General features: G+C 37.8%; 2 protein-coding genes across 2 annotated transcripts in view; both read left to right on the top strand.

Moving 5' to 3' along the window:
• ANGPTL5 (angiopoietin like 5) overlaps nucleotides 1-17,253 on the top strand; it is a 510,199-nt gene that overhangs the window by 135,181 nt on the left and 357,765 nt on the right. The window lies entirely within an intron of this gene.
• The window catches only part of TRPC6 (transient receptor potential cation channel subfamily C member 6), a 79,144-nt gene that overhangs the window by 32,315 nt on the left and 29,576 nt on the right, over nucleotides 1-17,253 (top strand). Inside the window, exon 2 of the mRNA XM_066312955.1 lies at nucleotides 15,036-15,810. Within this exon, the coding sequence (XP_066169052.1) occupies nucleotides 15,036-15,810 (775 nt within the window). The remainder of the gene's footprint in view (nucleotides 1-15,035; nucleotides 15,811-17,253) is intronic.

The raw sequence follows: 17,253 nt of genomic DNA, 5'->3' as shown, positions 1-17,253 counted from the left end.
AATCCAATACATTTACTTAATATTCCTTATCAGTGTGGAATTAAAACATTGCACAAACTCCTGTCCTTAACAGGTTGCTAAATATTTTAAACCCTGTTTGATGACAGCTTGTGTGAACACAATTACCTTACTTCAGTCTGGTACATTTTTTTCTGAAGTTGTCAATTTATTTTCATCAAAACTGGCCACAGCATAAGTTAACTGTTTTTATTTATTCCTGGGAGATCAAGATTTACATAGATTTTAGGTGGATTCATTGTTTGCATTGAGAGACAGATTTTTTGTGCAGCGCAAGACAAATCTCCTAAGCAGATCAGAGCTGGAGATAGACAGCAATTGTTCTCAAGGACAGTTGAAGCTTGCACAGTCTGAAATATTTCAGCACACCTTTTCCTTCCAAAGGCAATTTCAGTCCGATTCCTTTCTGTTTCCATGTATCTGCTTCATCTCTATATCAATAACACTTGCAAGTTCGTGAGGTATATTAGAGATAAAATCAGGAATTTGCATCAGGAAAATCCAACTAGGGACCTGTCATGTTCTGATTCCTCTGTATCACCAGTGATCTCTGAAAGCTCAGTTAAAAAAAAAAAAAAAAAAAAAAAAAAAAGCAGGAAAATGGTATGCTTTAAAAAGAATAGGGAGTGGACATATTGAGTTCAATTAAGCAGTCTTCAAAACGAATTGTTTGAGGTGGTTAGTAAATAATGAAGAATAATGATTTCACTTTTTACTCTGCTGAAGAAGTAATGACTATCTGGGTTCAGTATAATCCTCAATTTATTACTTGAAACAATGGGCAGTAGCCCTAGGAGATGATCTGTTCTTTGTACAGATTTAGCACTCTTTGCTATAAAATGTGTGAATGGAAATACAGCATTTTTGCAAGTGGAAAGTGAACCCAAGATGTGTATGACAAGACATAGAGCTGTGTTATTTCCTGTGTTATTTCCAATTCTTGTACTTCAGTGTCCATCTTCCATCTATTGCTGGGTTCTAAAAGGATTTGTCTGACATTTCTATGGTTTGAAGAGTTGGAGATTCCCTGAAAATAAAGGATTTATCCATCAGTAGCAGGAAGGTTTGAAAACAAGGGAACATGCCTTGTTAATTTTCCTTAGTCCTTTCTAAGCACGATAAAAATGTTGCATGAGATAAGTGATGTGCCTTATGTTTTCTAAAATCACTTGACAAGATTCCTTGCTGGAGATTATGAACTGTGGTAAAATGGTGTTGAGTGAAAGATGAACTAGGATATTGGCCAATTTCCAGAAACCAAGAAACAGCCATAGATGGATCTTTTCCTAATGGAAGGGAGCTAAGGTTGGAATAATCCAGCAGCCTATTTCTGTCAGAAGGGAGAATTTATTATACTTTTGGGCTTCTTTATGTCTCAGGGGTGAAAGTAAGTTGAAAAGTGGAAACAGCACAAACGAGAGAGACAAATGCTGTCCTACATCCTGAAAAAAAATTGTACCATGTTTCCTGGGGAAGTAAACATACCTTCTGTGTTATAGAAATGGTAGATGAGCTTGCCTTTTTTTTTTTTTTAATTTTATCCATTTTGGATTGTTGAATTTTTAATTTTACCGGTAAAATCTGTGTATTTGTTCTTACAATTACAAGGCAAGGGATTTTGAGCCCTGATTACCTGAGAAGGTAATTATCTGTCAGCTGGAATCTGGTATATCTCCCTGCAACTTTTGTGCAAATTTTCACTGTATGTATTCCCTGAAGAATTTCTAAGTAGGATGCCTTTTCTGCCTGATCTGGTTCAGTTGATTGTTATTAACAGCTATATTCTAGGTTCAAACCATGTGAAGTGCAGCCCATCAGTGCCTTAAATGCCTTTAATTTTACATACAGAACTAGAACTATTGGGAAGAATGTTGTGTTTTTCAGGGTTTTTTTTTAGCATATTAATTTTATTGTATATTATTACTTACAATCAATTTAGTAATATCCTCTGGTAGGTGTTTAATATGGATAAAGTAGGTGACAATACTGTCTCTAGTAAGTGTTGGTTTAAAAATAAATGAAGGAGTTAAGAAAGTGCTTGGGGAGAAGCATTTCACAAATGAGGTTAATTAACACAAATGTCAGTAAGCAGCATTCAGTTCATGGGAAAAAAAACCCAGCAGAATGAAAATGGCTGTGGTAAAAGAGCACAGTTAAAATAAACTGAAGATTAGCAATGCTAGCAAGTGTGTGGAGTTTCTCTGCTCTTAAAATATCTTCCTGAATGTAACAACATTTTGAGCTGAAGTGAAATTATTTTTTAAACTGCTTCTGATAGCAACCCCACTGCTATCAGAAGGCTAATGCCTCGGGAATGTAATAGGACATTGCTTCAGATCTGAGGCATGACTTCCCCAGCATTGCTTGAGTTTTCTTTCTGTTTTCTATTTTTTGGTCAACAAAATTCAAACAGAATCTTCCTTGCACCTGTGTGCCATCTCTGCAGATCTGCCCATTCTATCAAGCAGAACAGAATACTGGATTCAATGCTGTTACTAAAGGCCGCTAGGTTGGGTTTACTCATTGTTGCACAGGTTGAGGCAGTGTTTCACAGGCTGCACCTACCCACAGCGTTCAGCTGTGGCCATCTGGAGTCACAGCCGCTGTGGTTCCACAGCTGGGATTTGCTGGAGCTCATAAATTCCTGACTGTACTCAAGGGCCCTACCTCTCTCTTTGCTTTAGGGATATGAGCTAGTGACTGTGGATAGTGTCACTTCCCTGACTGCAGACAGCCTAAAACCGTAGTTTCACAAAGAATGAACTCCCCAGTTATCCTAAATAAGGGTCTGAGGTTTCCTGCCTTTATTTCAAAATCACCTGGTCTCAGCAGTATAAGGCTTTCCAAGTAGTGAAGCACTATTAAATGGGATTAAATCCTATTAAACTGGAACTCCATGTACTTGCATTTAGTGTTTTTCCCTTCTAAAGGTCAAGATATACTCTGCAAAGCATGTTTCATACATTATGGTGTGAGCTATTCAGATGAGGGGAGCTATTAGAAAAAGGTTCTGGCTGTGCTGTCAGGTGCTTTAAAGAACTCAAAGTTCAAAGTATATTGGCAGAGCACAGGGGGAAGTTTTCCTCAGCTGTGTTTTTTACAGCTAATTACTCATGTAGGAAGAAGTTGATCATCAGAATCATGAGGCTTACATTGGTGTTGTTCTCTAGCTGTGAGCCATAGTTGTATAAGATTTGGCAAAGGCAAAAGGAGTGAGATTTAGAGGGTGATCTATGGCACCAGTAGTCCACCCACCAGTGTTGCTGGAGAGTTTATGGGCTCTTGCAGCAGCATTAAGAACTCGTGCCATTGAACTTTGACATTCCAGCCCTGGAATGGCTGATGAAGAATGGGCTGCTACAGAGCTAATCAATTAATGGTTGATTCCCCTGTCTTTCTGGTACATTGTACATAGATATTAGTGTATTTCTAAGCTGTTGTTTAATTTCAGACATTGTTATTTATTTTAGAGAAACTTAAATAAAGATCAGCTGTCTGAACGCTTGAGTTCTTCAAATTCTCAGCAAAGACTGCAGCATAGTTTCTATTCCTTAAATTTATTTACACTAACCTCTTGAGTCTAGTTTTTTTCTCTTAGGCGTGAAGTGATTTTTATAAACATGAATCCATTAACTCTAAATTACCACTGTACTAAATCAGATTCCACGTCTCTCTGATAGATTGTGGCTTTACTCAGAGGAGAAACACAAATGTAATTTTGTCTCTAGTATATAGATGTACCATCCTGTAGCCTAATTCAATTATCTTTATCCATACTCAGGTTTACATAACAAAATGTCCATAAGAAATAATTTTTATTAAGCTAAATTCTTACAACATGGGCACATCTATGTGATACAAATACTGAAGCTATTGTGACTGGAATAGATTATAACAGAAGCTTTTGAAATATGCTGTAGGCTATGCAAACACCTACAGGCATGGGAATGGTTCAAGAAAACCTTTTCAGTTAGGCACCTGTATACAATTATATATATTATTTGGTATACACATGATTCCATGTCTAAATATATATATATATATATAAAAGATGCAATTCAATCCCAGCAGTGGATTTTAGTTGGCTGAATTTGTCCAGTTGCGCCTTGAGCCTATTGTTAGCTTTTATCACCTGTAGCACTGTGTGGCATGTTGCACATACTAACTGCACAGTATGAGGGAGCAGCACCTTTGCCTTGCTTTGGACCTGTAATCTGCTAATTTACTTCCTTCTCCCTTTTCTTCAGCTTCTTTTGTAGGGATGAGTTACAGGTGCTGCTTGTACTTGTTCCTGGAAAAAAATAAATACAAAAGAAAGGAGGACAGACAGAGTAAGTCATCAGCTCTCCCTCCAAGTGCTAAATAAAAACATGCCTATAGGTGGTCAAAATTGAAGACATGGCAGAGGGAAAATGCAAACTATGAAAGGGTGATATTGTGTCTCCAGATAGGTTTAAATATATTGTTCAGTCAGTGCATTGGCATATGTTCTCTAGATAGAAGGGGTGTGAGTATGTGTGTGTAAATGGGCCTCTAATTTTTATCAGTTCCCAACCAATCTCTGGGATCCTCTGTAGCTCTTCATTAGTGGCCTTATGATGACTCAGAAATGTGAGCTAAGAGCTGTGCATGAGCAGTCTTTGGGGCAGGGAATCAGAGCAGGGTGCCAGCTGCAGGCATCCTATTTGTGAACTGTAGACTGAGTGGACAGGAGTGCATTAAATGCTGGGAAAATAACCTGGCCCCTCTGGACCCATAGGTTTCAACTTGTTTTCTGTTTAGGATTCACTAAAACTAGAGATCTAGTGTCTTTCAGGCTTGCATTTTCCATTTTTTTCAGCTGAAGGACCACTATTACTGGTCTAAATATGATTGATATGCCCAGATTCTGTTTATGTGGTTGTGAAATGGGAAAGCACAAGCCAGAGCTTGATAGAGAAAGTCCACATGAAATTGTCTCTTCTGCTTTTCCCCTGTCTTTTAGATCATCATCATCATATATAGGTCACTTCATGAATGAATACAAAATTCTGGTTTAAAAAAATCCCCTTTATTTTGCATCATTGCTTATTGTTTTGAGTAAGCTCACAGTAGGGTGGGTCAAGAAAGGGAATACACAAAGGAAAATACAGTTATGTCTAAGTGACTACTGTAGACAGTAGTCTTTGTGGTACAGACTGGTATTAGAATCAAATGTCCTTCTCTCCTCACTTCCTACCACTGATTCCTGTCCTCACACTGTCTCCTCCCAGGGAACAGCACAAGGGTTTGCACCTGTATAATCATCTGGATTGGAGAGCTGGGTTTAGAGTAAGCATTTTTCTGGAGGGGTGGGGGAGAAGAGGAGTTTGCTTATTTCAGAAATGTTAATTTTCATTTAGATAGCTCCGTGCTTGGGGTCAGGTGGAGATAGCCCAGCATGTCTGTCCAGATACTGAATGACATGGTACAACAGTAGCCATGAGCAGCCAAAGCAGAGCAGAGGATTAGAAGGGTTTCTGCAATAATGCACATGAAACAGCACCCTGACCTAATTTATGAAGCAGTTAGCAAAACTGCTGCACTGTATAAATTATGACAGTACAGGAATTAAGCTGTTTAGTTGAATAGAAATTAGGCTTTGTCCTTTTGAAAATAAAAAAAAAGAAATTCAGTTTGTCCCTCTATCTCTATGGTATCGACATTTTGTGTAACAAGATTTGGAGAACTAAAGCACTGAACCTTGTCTTTAGTTTACTGTTTAAAAGGTATTTTCTCATTAGGAATCTCAGGGTTTCCAACAGTTGAGGACCAACATCAAATCACTTGTATGTAATAGAAATTTGCTTTGTTTGTATCCAGTTTTAGCATTGGTACAAATATCCACACTCTAAATAGAGTGCTTTTATTTATAACCAGTGGGACACAGCACTAAAGCACGTGCTACACGGTAGCACAACATTCCATGAGATATAAGAGAAGTGGGTTTTGTTTTTATTTGATTCCTAAGGAGCTCTGAGAAAGTAGCAAGGGCTGTGGTGTTGATGTCTGCTACTTCACTGCTAATGTAATAATGTTCTGTTTATAGAGGCATGTTTGTCATAGACAGACAGCTGTGTTTGTGTTACAGCCATTATATCGATTGTGATCCTTCTAACTGGACAAAGTTTTAGCTTCATTTAAAAAAAATCACCTGTTAGCTTCAGTGATTTAGTCTACAAATCATTGAGAGTAGTCTTATGATATTAATAATGATAAGAGAATTATGGAAACTTCAGTGGTGACTCTAATATGAACTTGACTTACTTTTTCAGAGGGCTCCTATCTAGGTAAACAAATGGTTCTTACTCTTCTCAGATAAAGTCAGGCCTGGAATTCTTAAATTGCTAACTTCAGTGGCTTATTAAGACAGAAACACCAGTGATACTTAGTGGAGAGGAGAAGCTTTCTTGGGGCAAGCAGGCAGCTAGCAATTGTCTCCAGTAGTCGTCCTGGTAGTCATCTTGCAGCAAGGTGGGTAATGAAAGCCATCACTCACCAGAGCTGCTGGGCACAGCAGACTGCTGGCAGGCAGCTGCACTGTACAGTACCGAGAGCTCTGCAAAAGCTGTGCCTTGAAATGGACAGAGAGCACTTGACCAGAAAACTGAGTTTCTGAAAGGGGGAGTAGTTCCAGAGCTAACAGAGGGAGCCTCCACAAGAACCATCAGCTGCAGTGACAGAATTAGGCCCTGCCAGGGAACTGGGGACTGAACAAGGCACAAGACATTAAATTTTACAAAACATGCAAGCTTAGATAGACCTGTATAAATTGTTTAACCCCCAAACACAAAGCCACATAGAAACCTTCAGAAATGAAGAATGACTTACTTCATCTCAAAATGGTGATGTGTAAGACTGCAAGAATACAGAATTTAACATATCCCTTGGCATATGCAAGTGGAATACCTCCATAAACATTACAGTGAAGACTGTGATGTACTTCAGGTATTCATAGAAAATGCACAAATTAGCAAAGTAGCCAGCATATAAAGCTATGCTAAATTATACTTTATATTTCATGTCTTCTAATTTTCCTTTTTATCCCCAGTCCAGAAAATAAAATACTAGCTTTGATTTGAAAAACTTCAAATCTTTGATCTTTGTTTTACTGTTCTTAAACATGTGAACTTTGGATGGTCAGAGAGGCAGAGGATGTAATTAAGTTATACAGTAGACACCAAGAGAAACTTCCTGGAAAACATGTAAGGAATGTGGAATCCTGTATTATTTTTATGGGATGCTGGGTATGAAGGAGAAAAGTAGTATTATCAAGTGCCAAGATTAATAAGGTGTTCCATCTGGTGGGCACACACCAGTACTCTTTGCTACCTTCTGCAAGAAACAGTGCCAAAAAAGAAGTATTTCCCGTCTTTACACAACCTCAGAGTTGAGGGGTTGATCAAATACACTGTGAAAATAGGCAATTATACTTTAATTAAATTGTGTTTTAAAATGTGAATGCATTCAACATTTTTTTACAGTTGAGGAAAAATTTCTGAGCAGTTGTTACATAGAAAGGAACTTGTTTTGCAGACATAGCTAGAAACCATTCTGAGCAAGATCAATTACTGGAAAATAGGAATTCAGTTTTTCAGTAATGACACTAAAATTAGGCAGCAAACATTATATTTAAAGTTTATTGTCAAATGTTTTCAGCAGCCAGCACAAAATTATGAATGTGCTCAGGTACAACTCAGTGTTCAGACCTACAAAGTCCGGATCTATATAGGTCTATATAAGTCTTTATTTTAAGCTTTTAAAGCTTAAAGCTTAAAATAATAGCAATTATTTTCAAAAATAAAAGAATGATCTCTTTTGATGCTCCATACTAAGCAGTCTCAACCCATTTCTTTGTGTCATCTGCCTTCTTTACCATCCTATGTTGACCCTGAGATTAACTCAGCTGGTCAGAGCATGGTGCTAGTGACACCAAGGTTGTGGGTTTGTTCCACATGTGGGCTGTTTACATCAGAGCTGGACTCAATAATTCTAGTGGGTCCTTTCCAACTCAGAATATTCTGTGGATTTGTTTGCTTTGCTTTGCAACTGTGATGTATAAAAATCTCTAAGCTGGTAAAGCACTCTTTTCTCTCTTCTCTTAGGAAAGAATTTAAATCTCACGCCCCTCTTTAAAAGCTTCAAGCAATCTGAGTGCTATAACCTTTTATGTGTTATTCCTGATAAATCTGTAAGCTGACTCAGTTACAGTTTTCCAGGTTACTTTTTCTCCCTAGGCCACTCTTATTCAGACTCCGTTTTCCCAATCATTTCCCTAAATACTTCTATTTACTTGTCATTCCCGTTTCAGTGGTTGGAAGCTACTTCATCAATAATAAGCCACTGGTTTTATTACTCAACTAAGGGTAAAAATTAGGGTGAATGAATGACAGATGAAATAAGGAGCCTGGGAACTGGTTGTTTGCCTTATGTTGCCTGCTTTCTCTCCATCATCCATTAGATAGCCACTAAACTACTTTTCAGGAGAGAGAAAAGTCTTGTTATTTCCTGAAGAAAATGTTTGTCAGACTATTACCCTTCCAGGTTCACAAACTGTGATTGATGAAATATTCTCTAAAACATAATTGTTTTTAACTGCTTCTGGACAAAAGCATTTGCACAACATAATCAATCAGCTTAGAGAAAACACTTCTCAGCAGTCTGTAAACAAAAATGCTTTGACAGTCCAGGTCTCAGAAAGAACTCCGGGACAGTTGCAGAAGGCAAATCAATTTTCACCAAAATTTCAAATAGAAGTCTTAAAGATGATATATTTCATACTGTGTGTTAGATGTATGTCTTCTGATAAAAACCCCACAAGGGTAAAAAAATGCTCTTACTTGCACCTTTCATCTGCTATAAAATTAAATACAAAAGAGATGTTCATTATGGGGTTTTCATACTTCTGAGACAGTCACTGTCACTGATTATTTGTAAGCTTTATTGTACATGTCCACAGATGGCTTTGGCTTGTTATTTAGAGTGTTTTTCAGCCTCAGCTCACTTATACACCCCACCAGCTTCTAAGGGTTGTGGAGGAACCTTGGATCCTCATGCCAAAGGATGGAAAAGCTAATTTTTTTCAGATACTTGTTTCAAGATGTATACCGTCTTTATATTTAGAATTTCAATTTAATCTTACATTCTGCAGCCTGTCATTTTCTGTCCCTTAGTATGGTATCATATAGAGGTCCACACCATGTGTCTATATAAGCTTCCATCCTGTCTCTGGTTAGATGAAGTTTTTATTATTTAATTTTATATGTGCTGCTATTATTTTATGTATATCAATATATAATTTTATAAAATATGTTTGGCAGATTATATATAATATTATTATACATGCTATATTTTTTTTATATTTTTTATGTAGAGCTATGATAAAGGACAGTAGAAGAACAGAACATCCAAATCCAAATAATCAGATAGTTTCAAGCTAATTTATTCTTGGGTCTTTGGTGCTGATGATCTTGTTTGGTATCACTTCCTATCTGCTAATTATTGACAGTTTACCAATAGTATAAGAGAGTTAAATTTGAAAATTATTGATTTAGTTTAGCTTTTTTCTTCTGTTTGTAAAAATAAACTCATGGCCTTTCAAGTTTTCTGGAAGCTTCCCCACAGAGTTGGTTCAGAAGTGATTACTAATGGTTTCAACCTTATTAAAACTGTGTACTTTGAACAAACAGTGGATACTATTGTCACAGTGATTGGACAATTTTAAAAATTCTTGAACTTCACAAGACTGAAGAGTCTGTGATTAAACTAGTGTGTCAACACAAATGGTTTCTCCATTTAGTTTACTCTGAGACCATTTGTCTCTATGTCTTTTGCTTTTCTTTAGGACGCTGCCAGTAGTGTCAGCCTCCTTTTTTCCTTGCCGTGTTTCCAGCCTGTAGATTTGCACTGATGCCAGTGTACATGAGTACACATTTATTTTCTTTTCATGAGAATAGCAGGCTTTATGTCTGGTTTTGTATTAGTATATGCAAGTCAGTGTAGTCTTTTTTCTAAAGCATGGTCCTAAAGATAGTAGCAAAGTTGGGTTTTTTGAGTTTAGATGTGCTAATTTCTTGAGATGTTTCTCAGTCTTCTAAAGGTTAAAAACTTTTGAAGGAAAGACAAACCTCAAGTTTAATTAAGAGATTACTCTTATAAGGTAATTTTAAACTATTATAAGATCTTTTAAGTGAGTAAAGAAAGATGAGGATTCTAACCTGTCACTATACAAGTTTGTTCAGCTTCTAGCAGATGCTGCAGAATCTCCTAAAAAACATTTTACTTTGGGTTGCAATGCTGTGGATACTCACAGTTGTTTCCCATGCCCAAACTTTCCCAGCTTCACAACCCTTTGTAATGACAGTGCATACCCTTAAAGGGAATTGAGGATAAAAGTCAGGTCTTTCAGCACAGTTCTTTCAGTTCATAAATCTGAGACTCATTGACACCTGATTAAGGAAAGTCAGCAAAGGCAGAGTTCTGCCTCACAGGAGAATCCATAGTGCTTAAATGATTTTTTGGATGGAAATGCACCTGAGAGATAGCCAGAGATGTACTGCACCAAAACAGGTGTCTAATCATTTTACTACAAACACTGACGCAAGGGATTGCTGTATTTTACATTTAGGAAGCTTTACTTTAAAAGGGTTTTGTTCTGTGGCATATTTAAGCGCATGGATGTAGCAGGAAATGAGAGGAGCTTAATTTCACTCAGCATGATGAAGGTTGAGAGGGGATACGATTGCTATGAGTTCATGTTTTGCAGATAACTGCTGTCAGGGGAAAATGCTGCTCACTTTAAGTAAAATAGATCTAAATTGGTGATTTTTAAATTTAGGCTGAAAATTAGGTTAATGTTTAGGAGTACTAGAACAGTCAAATTCAAGATTTGTCTTTCAAGTGTGATTAGTGACAGACAATCAAATTTCAGCAAGACAGCGATTTCCTTCAAGACACTCTGATACTTTAATGAGAATTGATATCTGTACTTGTAAGGAACTTCATCATCCTTCTGTGGTCTAAATTCCTGTTAAGTTCTATGCATTAAAGGAGACCTCTCACCTAATCTGCTGGGATTCTCTTTGAAGTGAAGTGAAAAAATATGTTCTTCATTTATAAAGTAAGTAGGAGAAATGTCTCTCCTTTATCTACAGAGAAGATAAAAATGACTAATTTATACTAGAATTCTACTGATCCTAGGGTGAAAGTGAGATAAGTGGAGCAACATCCTATATAATTCACAAAATTAGTATTACTATACTTCAGGTGGAAGTTACGGTGGAGACTGTGTAACCTTTGTTGCTCTCTTGCATTTAATTTCTAATTTTGTAGAACTCCTTCCTGTAATATGATATCCAAAATGAAGACAATATTCCAGCCTTGGTCATGCAGGCTCTTCAGTGCTAAGGAGTAATGAGTATGGTACTTAAGACTGAATTTGCCCAGAGTACATTGATAGTGTCTTGCAACCAACAGTTACAGTCTGAAAAGAATGAAGTTTCAAGTGGCTTTAAAGTGTATGTGGCCACTACCTGTGACATAGGCATCTCTTTAAGAAAAAATAAACTGGAAGGACCTCATGAATGTAAAATAAATGTAAGAGCATCAGGATATAACAGGACTGAACATACCCTTCTGGATCATCAAATTCCTTTCCCTGCGCTTGGAGGCAATCAAGTGTCTTACGCTTTTCTAAACGGACTCCTGAAGTAATGTTTGCTTCTCTATCTAATTAACCAGAAATAATAAAACAGAAAATTCAGCTTTCTATGTTGCAATTGAACGTATTCATAGCCTAGTGCTGCAAGAGCCAGTTTTAATTACAGACTCTTAAATTTAATTAACTGTAGTTGCAAATGGACAAATCAGGATGTTCATTTCATACATATGAAATGCATTGATGCAGGAAAAAAATGATTACGTTGAGATTCTAGAGGTCTGCATCAGACATGTGGTACAGACCAGCAAACAATGAAAATATATTCTGTTTCATTCTCTAATAGCTTTTAATTCAGATGATGAGCTACTGTACAAGGAATGCCTGTCTTTAATATCCCATTTAAGCAATGAATTTTCTTCTAAATTCAGGCAGGGAAAGAGGAAGTGGTAGTAGACAAAGACATTAATTCTAAGTATTCCTCACTAGCAATGATTACCCTATGCTTTGATAAACCATGCTGAATGTATTGCTAGAACAGAAATATAATCTCTTTCCATTATTTGGAAAATGAAAGAGAAAGTGTTTAATGAACAGCAGTTTTTGGCTGTGGGCCGTGTCACTTCACCACCACAGACTGATTATGCTGGTGGACCCAGTGAAAAAGGACCCAGGTGAGGTACTCAATGCTTCCTTTGCCTCAGTAAGATCTGTCCCCATAAGCATTATATTGGGTCAGTTGATCACCCCAGACTGCTGAAGCTGATGCATCTTGGGAAAAAATAATGACCAAAATACTCTTGAAGGGTTTATTTCCTTGTTCAAGGATCAAATGCTAGCAAAATAATTTTGTACTGGGTTAGTTTTGCAGGGTACATAAAAATAGGTATTTTATATCAATGATGTTATTGACAATTAGTTTAAGATTTGAATCTACACTGAGCACATCTTTATTATTTGGAAGAAGTTTTAAAAACATGATTTTTTGTGAGTTGACTTTATTATCTGTTTATAATCTGTTCAGAGGAGGTTCAAGTTGGACAGCAGGAAGAATTTCTTCTTGGAAAGGGTTGTTAAGCATCGGAAAGGACTGCCCAGGGAGGTGGTGTAGTCACTTGGTACTTACTGCTTTGGTCTAGTTGACAAGGTAGTGACTTCAGTCAGAGGTTGGACTTGATGATCTAGGAGGTCTATTCCAACCTCCTAGATTCTGCCCTTCTGTGAAATAACTTCAGTATAAATTATTTAAATTATATTTTGCAGCAATTGGTTGCTGTACAAAAGAAAGTAACAGTTCAGGGTAGGATATTTGTAGCACACTGCTCAATAGGATGGAGTCTGCATTTAAGATTATTTTGTTACTGTAGTTAAATAATCAGTTTACTTAAAACTAAGAAGCCAGTGTGGAACCAAGAAAGCTGCAAAACCTGGTGCACTTAAAAGATGGTAGAGAGCAACCTTGCCATGATTTCTCCCTCAGGTCTCAGGACTCTGTGTCTGGTTGGTTAAACTGAAGCCCAGGTCAAGTGTACCTTAAACGTAGGTAGTGCCTCACCTGCAAAGGACCTTCTCTGATACAAAAGAACAAATAAGTAAGAAATGTATATGAAAACTTCACACTGCTTTTCAGATTTTCTACAAACGTGATGTCACAGGAGTACACTGAATTGGGAAAATACAGCAAGTTTACAAAATTCAATACATACACAGGAGAACTAGGTAAAATACCAAATAAGGATCATATAGCTTTTTTTCAGAGCTACATTTCACAGTTCATAGCATTCATATTGATCATTAGTAAAAAAATTGCTTTCAAAATGAAATTAAACATAAAACTAAGTGTTTTTTTGGATTGATTTAAAATATTTTGTGAAACAAGAGGAAGTGCTTCCCTACTAAAAATTCTGAAAAAATACTTATTAAAAATATCAAATAATGAAACTAATAATTATATTTAATAGTTACTGTTTTCAGTTGTGATATAATATGTGATGTTATCTTGCAGAAAAACGGTCCTTTTATGTTTAAGTTTTTGGCAATTTGAAGTATTTCCAGTGCTGCAGTGGATCTCTTAGAACAGAGAAGGCAAGAAGCAGAAAGGAAATTTATAGTAAAGCTTAATCTAAACAACCTAGAATAAATAATACCTTGTAATATTACTTTTTGTGAAGAAATTTTGAGTCACAAAGGACTATTTTTTTTCTGACATTTAAATGCGTATTCATTAGTATTTAATGAACAAAGTATTGCTCATGGTTAATTTTTTGTGGGAAATATTGAATGTACTGAAGTGTGTTTGAGCATATGTATGTAAAGAATAATTAAGCTACTGTTCAGTAAAGAAAAAAGATGAAGTTGTGGGGAATATTAAATAGTTTAGCTCAGTCATTCTAGAAGAGAAAATTATTTGCAATTTAATTTCTATTGAAGATTGGGATCTTAATTGGCAGAAATAAGACTGAATTAGTGAATTAAATTTTCTTCTTTTTAAAGAGAATGTAGCATATTTTGTAACATTTCTCAGAAAACTAAAGTTTGATATATTCACTTTATTTGTAATAATCGCTAAATAATTATTAATGAGGTATTTAATAACTATGGTTGGAAATGGCTGGGGATTTTGGTAGTAGCAGACTGGACAACATTTCAGAGCTATCATGAATCAAGAATTAGCAGGATTTGTTGGCAAGCCCCTGAGTGAAGGAATAAATAGCATATCAAGATTATGAACTGTAATAATGAAAAGAACAGCAGAGATGGGGAGTGAGAGATGTTGTACAATGTATTTGATGTGCTTTTATCTTGTCCAGATTCAGTTAATGCCTGAGCATTCAATTTCAGATGTCAGAAAAACATCAACAGGGTGAACAGGAGAAACCAGAGCCAAAATGTAAGTCAGATGGTTGCTGAAGTAGAGAGAATAAGAGCCAGTGACGTCAGCCTGTCTGATTTTGTGAAGCAGAAGGGCATTTAGCAAGTTTCCATCTTTGTGTGCCCTGCTGTCCTGAGCAGTCCCTCATTTCTCATCCCATGGCTGCTGACTCCTTTCACACTGTAGCTTGTTCTCTGAGCTGTGAGGACAAAATAAAGTAAAAAAGTATGGTTTTAAATGATGATTGATGACAACTTTTCCTTCTTGTTGAAATAAAATGTAGCTGGCTGCTGATTCTTGGGTTCTATAGTAACAATGGTTACAAAATGCATTGAAGGCAGGGTTTCCGGTGTCCCTGCTGCATTCAAAATACACAGCAGATAAGGGATTAGAATACTTTTTTTAATTATTATTCAGAATGGATATGCCCTTGCGTAGAGAAGAACTAATGATTTCTCTGTGTGCACACAGCCGGGGCAACGAGAACAGACTGGCGCTGCGGCGGCAGACCATTCTCCGGGAGAAGGGCAGGAGGCAGGCCAGCCGCGGGCCGGCCTACATGTTCAATGACCACTCCACCAGCCTTTCCCTGGAGGAGGAGCGCTTTCTGGATGCCGCCGAGTACGGAAACATTCCCGTGGTTCGCAAAATGCTGGAGGAATGTCCCTCGCTCAATGTGAACTGCGTGGACTACATGGGACAGAACGCCCTGCAGCTGGCGGTGGCCAACGAGCACCTGGAGATCACGGAGCTGCTGCTGAAGAAGGAGAACCTGGCCCGGGTGGGGGACGCCCTGCTGCTGGCCATTAGCAAAGGCTACGTTCGGATAGTGGAAGCCATCCTGAGCCACCCCGCGTTTGCGGAAGGCAAGAGGCTGGCTCTGAGCCCCAGCCAGTCGGAGCTCCAGCACGACGACTTCTACGCGTATGACGAGGACGGCACGCGGTTCTCGCACGACGTCACGCCCATCATCCTGGCGGCGCACTGCCACGAGTACGAGATCGTGCACACCCTGCTGCGCAAGGGGGCCCGCATCGACCGGCCGCACGACTACTTCTGCAAGTGCGGCGAGTGCAATCAGAAACAAAAGCATGACTCCTTCAGCCATTCGAGATCCAGGATCAATGCCTACAAAGGTCTGGCCAGCCCCGCTTACCTGTCTTTGTCCAGCGAAGACCCTGTCATGACTGCCTTAGAGCTCAGCAATGAGCTGGCCGTGCTTGCCAACATTGAGAAAGAGTTCAAGGTGAGTAGAGGGACACTGATGCTGTCAGACACAGAACTGCAAACTTTATCTTTCATAAATCAGCAAGATAATGTGGGAAAAGATACAGGTTTTTTTACTGAATGGAAGATTTAAATCTTTTTAAATGTCTTATTGCCATGTGCTGACTGTAATTCATGCTGCTTGTGTAGAATGTGCCAGTGAACTTATTTTCTACTTCCTGCCAAGCAGGAGAGTGAAGGAGGCCCTTCAAACCTATGCCTGAAGCTGGTTTAGGGCAGGGGAAAGAGAAGACTAAAGTGGCACATTTTAGTCACTTATGACAGACAAGTTGCATGATTCTGTTAAACCCTCATGCATTCCCTTTAGTTTCTTGTATTTGGACTTGAAGCTTTCATACTTCTTACAGTGTTTTGCCTTCATTCACAAGGAGGATTCTAAATAAATGTCCTCCTTTTTAAATGTGCTGTTCTGGTATTTCTTTTTATTTCTTCCTCTTTCTTACTTATTTGTACTTAGTTATATGTGATCTCTAGAGTTAAAAGGCCTTTTCAGTGTTACACAGAAATTTTAGTATTTCATTAATGCATGTTTTTGAGAAAAAATTAATGGTTGAGACCCAGGCTCCATAGATTCTTGAAGCATGAGTTAAGGCAGTAAGAATGCAAGGTCTTATCTGTCAGTAAATGCAAAGTCAGGCCTTGTGCAAACATTGCCAATGTTATTTATGAGCTGACTTAGCTAAAATCACTTAGCCTGGGTTTGCCTCGTGGGACCCTGTCAAAAGCAGATGCTCCTGTGACAGAGCAATTTATATAGACTTCATCAGCAGGAGATCAACATCCTTCCAAGGCTGCAACAGAATAATTTCTAACAGTGTGTTAGCAAGTGTTTGAAGTTTTCATGATCAATATTTAACAATCTTAGCAGTGGTACGGTTCACAAGACTGTGTACCTATCTCTTCTCAGCCAACCTGAGCTGAGGTGCTGCAGTTCTGAAGGAATTCCCCTGGACTTGTGTTTGTAGGTATATCTTAGAACCAGTCAGTTATAAGATGCTGAAATATTTCTTGGAGAGGCAAAATAAGGAGGAGGAATGTACGAGGTGATCTTAAAAATGGCAACTGAACTGCTGAAATTGGAGGCAAGTAGGAAAAAAAAAAAATGTTGGGAGGACTGTTTCAGATTATTGCACAGGATGGATATCTGCCCCATGAAGTCGCTGGCAGAAACCTTTAGGCCCAGAGTGGACTGAGATTTCATCCACTGATATCATGTACAGTTCAGAGAAGAGCATTGAAACCACATACTTCTTTCTCTTTAGCAGCTGCTGATGGGAACAAAAGGACTTGATTAACTTAAAGCAGAGTAAATTTAGAACAGAGCTGAAAACCATTTTTCATAAACCATAAGTGCAGGCTGTTAAGTTCACAGCTATGTTGGGATAAATAGCATGTCTGATTT

Source organism: Sylvia atricapilla, chromosome 2 (assembly GCF_009819655.1).
Source record: "Sylvia atricapilla isolate bSylAtr1 chromosome 2, bSylAtr1.pri, whole genome shotgun sequence".
Classification (NCBI taxonomy): Eukaryota; Metazoa; Chordata; class Aves; order Passeriformes; family Sylviidae; genus Sylvia; species Sylvia atricapilla.
The sequence above is the reverse complement of the archived record's forward strand: the minus strand, read 5'-3'. Positions and strand labels throughout refer to the sequence as shown.